Source organism: Alosa pseudoharengus, unplaced genomic scaffold, assembly GCF_046254945.1.
Source record: "Alosa pseudoharengus isolate Yale_2024_CS ecotype anadromous, Long Island Sound unplaced genomic scaffold, YU_APseudo_1.1 YU_APseudo_1.1_scf_6, whole genome shotgun sequence".
Lineage (NCBI taxonomy): Eukaryota > Metazoa > Chordata > Actinopteri > Clupeiformes > Clupeidae > Alosa > Alosa pseudoharengus.
Window position 1 is genome coordinate 13,314,499 of NW_027468848.1, and position 4,530 is coordinate 13,319,028.

Genomic DNA, 4,530 nt, shown 5'->3' on the forward strand with positions numbered 1-4,530 from the left:
CTGTCACGTCATCCTGCCAAAAAACACGGGGGTAACCCCCACTACCACGTGCCAATAGGAAAATAAGGATGGTCACGTCAAAAGCCAAATTAGGTATGCCGGAGCAAGCATTTTGTCCATATATGGTGTTCCGCCTGTGACGCAGTTTCCTTATGTGGAAAAATGAGGCGGGACGGTGTCAGCTCTCTCAGTACAAATACCTCCAACCCCGCCTCTCTAGTGGAATCACAGCTGTTGACATTGAGGGACAATAGAAAACTGACGTCTGTTTGAATACTCTAAATAGTGAAATTAAATTATGAAATTTCAAAAATAGCCTAAGTCCATTGAAATAATCCTCAAGTGTTTATCTTCACTGAAACGACTGGCGTATTTTCAGTATTCTATTCAAGTACTGAATCTTTACTTTTTGTCCAAATAGAAGTTGTTCAAGCGCGCTTCATTCTTCAGTAGTCTACACTTAAAATCAAAAGACATATACAAACTAAAACCAATCATGGGTAATAGCGATTTTTTGGAGATATCAGCGAGTGAGCTAGTGCACATCCTTGGGACCCCAGCGGAGTTGTTCACCTCTGGCGGCTGTGTGGTGTTGGACTGCAGACCTTTCCTCGCCTATTCAAGGGCTCACATTCACGAGTCTCGTAACGTTAACTGGAACTCAATGCTCAGACGGAGATCCAAAAGTGCGGCGGTGAGCCTAGAATGGCTTGTGCCTGACAAGTCGTTGCTGGGTCGGCTGCGCAACGGAGATTTCTCGCCAGTTGTGGTGTTGGATGAAGGCAGTAGATCTGTGTCCGAGTTGAAGAGTGAGAGTCTGGCGAGTTTGCTCCTCAGTGCGCTTCAGTCAGAGGTCCAAGATTACAGTACGCAAATCTGCTTTTTACAAGGTATGTATTTGATCACTTGTGGGTTAGAAGTCTAGTAGACCTACACAAAATACAGTTATATTAATTGAACAATGTCAAATAGGCTACACAAGGAAATACTAGTCCTTTAGGGTCCTTTCAAGTCTTCTGCTCGAAGTTAAACTACAACACAAATTTGGCTGAGGTTGAAACATCAGGTTAATCAGGCTTTATTTGAGAGAATACAAATTGTTTTTCCCCTCGGCCTACGTCATTTGTATGCTATTGCTATTGAAAACAATTGATTATTGTTATTATTATATTAGCCTATTATTTAACTCGGGCTACTCGCCATAAGATAAAACATTCAGCCTATTTAATTTACTAGGCTATTATTTACCATGTTACTTTTTTCAGTTATCATGCTATTATTTTAAGATGTTGGAATATTTTATTCGTTCTGTGACTCACACCTTTACATTATTATTTCAGGGGGATTTGACGGGTTCTTCGCCATTTACCCGGAGCTGTGCTTTCAGTCCCCGGTCGTGCCCTTTAACCATCCAGGATTCGGCGACTCTGAAAAGGTTATCTCAGGAAGACGAACGCCTTTGTACGACCAGGTAAGATACAATTAATCATGTATTTCAAAGTAAAAATACATTAGCTCATCATAGATAATCAACATCAATAATCACCAACGATTCATCTGTGACAATTTAGACAAGATGTGTTGGTGTGAGATTCTCAGTATGATCATTGGATTAGATTATTATTGATGTGAGATTTGAATATCTAAATCAGATTCATTGCCATCTGTTCCCTATGACTCAAAAATGGATTTCAGATTACACCAAGTGGCTATGGTGAATTGGTCAATTGTAAAAACAACCAACCAAACTAAAAAAAAAATATTAGTATACTCACTCTTCCATCATACCCCACATTTCCTTCCTATGCCCACTGCAATGACTAACTCTGCCTGTGTGTGTGTGTGTGTGTGTGTGTGTTTGCTTTGTTTTCTGAAAAAGGATGGCCCTGTCGAGATCCTTCCCTTCCTCTACCTGGGCAGTGCCCACCACTCGTCACAGCGAGAGACGCTGGCATCGCGTGGCATCACTGCGGTGCTGAATGTGTCGTCCTCCTGTCCGAACCTCTTTGAGACTGAGCTCACTTACAAAACACTGAGAGTGGAGGACAACCTCGCCGCAGACATACGCATCCTCTTCCCTGAGGCCATCCAGTTCATCGGTGAGTGTAGTGGCCATAGTTTTGATATCCATAATCCATACACACACACACACAAACACACAAACACACACACACACACAAACTCTTACAAGAGCTCACTCAACATATACTGTACAAGAAGGAAATCATATCCTTAACATCAGATGTAATCAAGTGAAATCAGAAGCTCATTCATCACACACACACACACACACACAACAATTACACATAATACACACATTTATACACTGACTTAGTTGATCATTCTCGATTCAGTACAATGCTGATTTGTTTAGTCAACTCATACATGATACTATGACAAACACAGTGTCTTTCTGGTTAGTCCATGTGTGGTCTATCTAAGCCTGCCTCTCACACAAAAGGTGTGTTTCCCCTAAAAACCCTTGAGTAATGGGAAACACATCATCTGATCCTTTGTCATATTTTTCTGTGTGATAATTAAAAAGTGGCCATTTTCCACTACATAGACTAAAAGCCTTTTTCAAAGGAAATTTCTATTGAAGTTCTCTTTGCTATGCTTAATCTATGTATCCGTGTGCATAGGTATGTGTAGGTTGTTTGTAGGTTGCTTTGGATAAAAAGTGTCATCTAGATAAAGAAATGTAAATAGATCTTCTGCTCCTTCCCACAGACTCAGTGAAGGAGAGCGGTGGGCGTGTGCTGGTCCACTGCCAGGCGGGTATCTCTCGCTCGGCCACCATCTGCCTGGCCTACCTCATCAACGCGCGCCGCGTCAGCCTGGACGAGGCCTTCGACTTTGTCAAGCGCCGCCGCCAGGTGATCTCACCCAACCTGGCCTTCATGGGGCAGCTCTTGCAGTTCGAGACGGACGTGAACCAGACGGGGACGCCCATCCAGACCCTCCGCCCGGAGCACTGAAGACCGGGCTATGATTCCCTCCTACGAGACCACGAGCAACAGTGACCTGTAGGTCTAAAACAGCATCAGGGATGGAGGGCTGGGATTGTTGGCCACCGAGACCTGACGTCGCTGTAAGACACTCGAAAGCATTCAACTTGAACTCAGTATAAGCCATATTGTAAAGCGGAAGACCACAACATGGCGCTGCAAGGGGAGAATTTGCGTCACCTCGGCGGTTTGAACACTGTGAGGGGGGCCCTGGTTGCCCACATCTTAAACGTTCAGGTTCCTCGAGATAAAAGACTGCACATTTTTTTTTATATATTCTCAGTTCTCGCCTCACACAGTCGTGGGTGGTGCTACTGGCCTCGACTATCAGGGTAGGAAACGTGGGGCGCCAAACGCTCGCCCACGTTGGTCTCACAACTTAGACGAGACCGTCAGAAGGCAGCCATGACACATAAAATGATGCCGGCTGCAAAACCCATCTGGGTTCTTCTAGCCACCCTTCACCACACTTGAATCATTGTCATGGCAGACAGACGTACAGAGAGCAATCCTAGGTCAGATCTGACGAGCGGAATGTCTCCTGCAATTAATACTGTGACCATACACATCATTGGAGTGTTGCTACGTGTAGCTTTGTCTGCAGATAGGTCATAAACAAACTAACAAACAATCATTGTGAGCAGGGTTATAGTGTGTTTCTATGCAGTTGATCGTGGAGAAGCTGTATGCTTGTATCCTCTTTATACCACTGTGAGATGCAGACTCCAGCCTTAGGGAACAGGTTCATGTATTGAGACCAGACCAACTGTGACTCCACAGACTAAAGACTTAAAGATTTCACACATAAACAAGCAATATATTCACTTCAAACTTAAGCATCAGTCTGACAGGTCATACGGTCCATCCAGTGAATTGAATTTTGTTCTCACACAGAAAGAAGTCATCTAAGTGGTACTTGTTTGTCATGAATTGTATTTTTTTTGTATTTCAGCATTTCTATTTATTTATCTGTCGATTTTTTTCATGTGTAACTGCTCTGACAGTGGTTATTTTATGCCAGGACTGCACTTTAAATGTACATAATTTCAGAATAATTTATTTTATTTACTTGCTGGTCCATTTGTTTGTAAGCTATAATGTATATACACTGTAAGTCTACAAATTCCTACAAGTTCCTTTCAATTCAAATGAAAAAAGAAAAATGATTAGAAGAACATGAGGTCTCGTGTATTGATTATTTGTACGCTTTGTGCGAACAGCCAGTGTGACACATTTTACATGGCAACTAAAGGCACCACTAGAACTACACACACACATACACACACACACACATACACACACACACACACACACACACACACACACACACACACACCACTAGAACTACACACACACACACACACACACACACACACACACACCACTAGAACTACACACACACATACACACACACACACCACTAGAACTACACACACACATACACACACCACTAGAACTACACACACACATACACACACCACTAGAACTACACACACACATACACACACCACTAGAAGTACAC

The 4,530-nt window shown here is 42.9% G+C and overlaps 1 protein-coding gene across 1 annotated transcript; it reads left to right on the top strand.

The window, feature by feature from the left end:
• The first annotated feature begins 220 nt into the window (after positions 1-220).
• Positions 221-4,185, top strand: dusp2 (dual specificity phosphatase 2). The gene is made up of 4 exons (XM_076270361.1): positions 221-890; positions 1,341-1,471; positions 1,880-2,099; positions 2,731-4,185. Exons 1-4 carry the CDS (start codon positions 497-499, stop codon positions 2,976-2,978), a joined length of 993 nt encoding a protein of 330 aa, XP_076126476.1. The 5' UTR covers positions 221-496; the 3' UTR covers positions 2,979-4,185.
• The last annotated feature ends 345 nt before the right edge of the window (positions 4,186-4,530 follow it).

What these genes read in the sequence shown, in the direction of transcription:
- dusp2 (XM_076270361.1), top strand. Translation starts at nt 497, where the DNA reads ATGGGTAATAGCGATTTTTTGGAGATATCAGCGAGTGAGCTAGTGCAC. An exon ending in GCAAATCTGCTTTTTACAAG is followed by an intron (nt 891 to 1,340) that starts GTATGTATTTGA and finishes TTATTATTTCAG; the next exon opens with GGGGATTTGACGGGTTCTTC. An exon ending in TGAGGCCATCCAGTTCATCG is followed by an intron (nt 2,100 to 2,730) that starts GTGAGTGTAGTG and finishes TCCTTCCCACAG; the next exon opens with ACTCAGTGAAGGAGAGCGGT.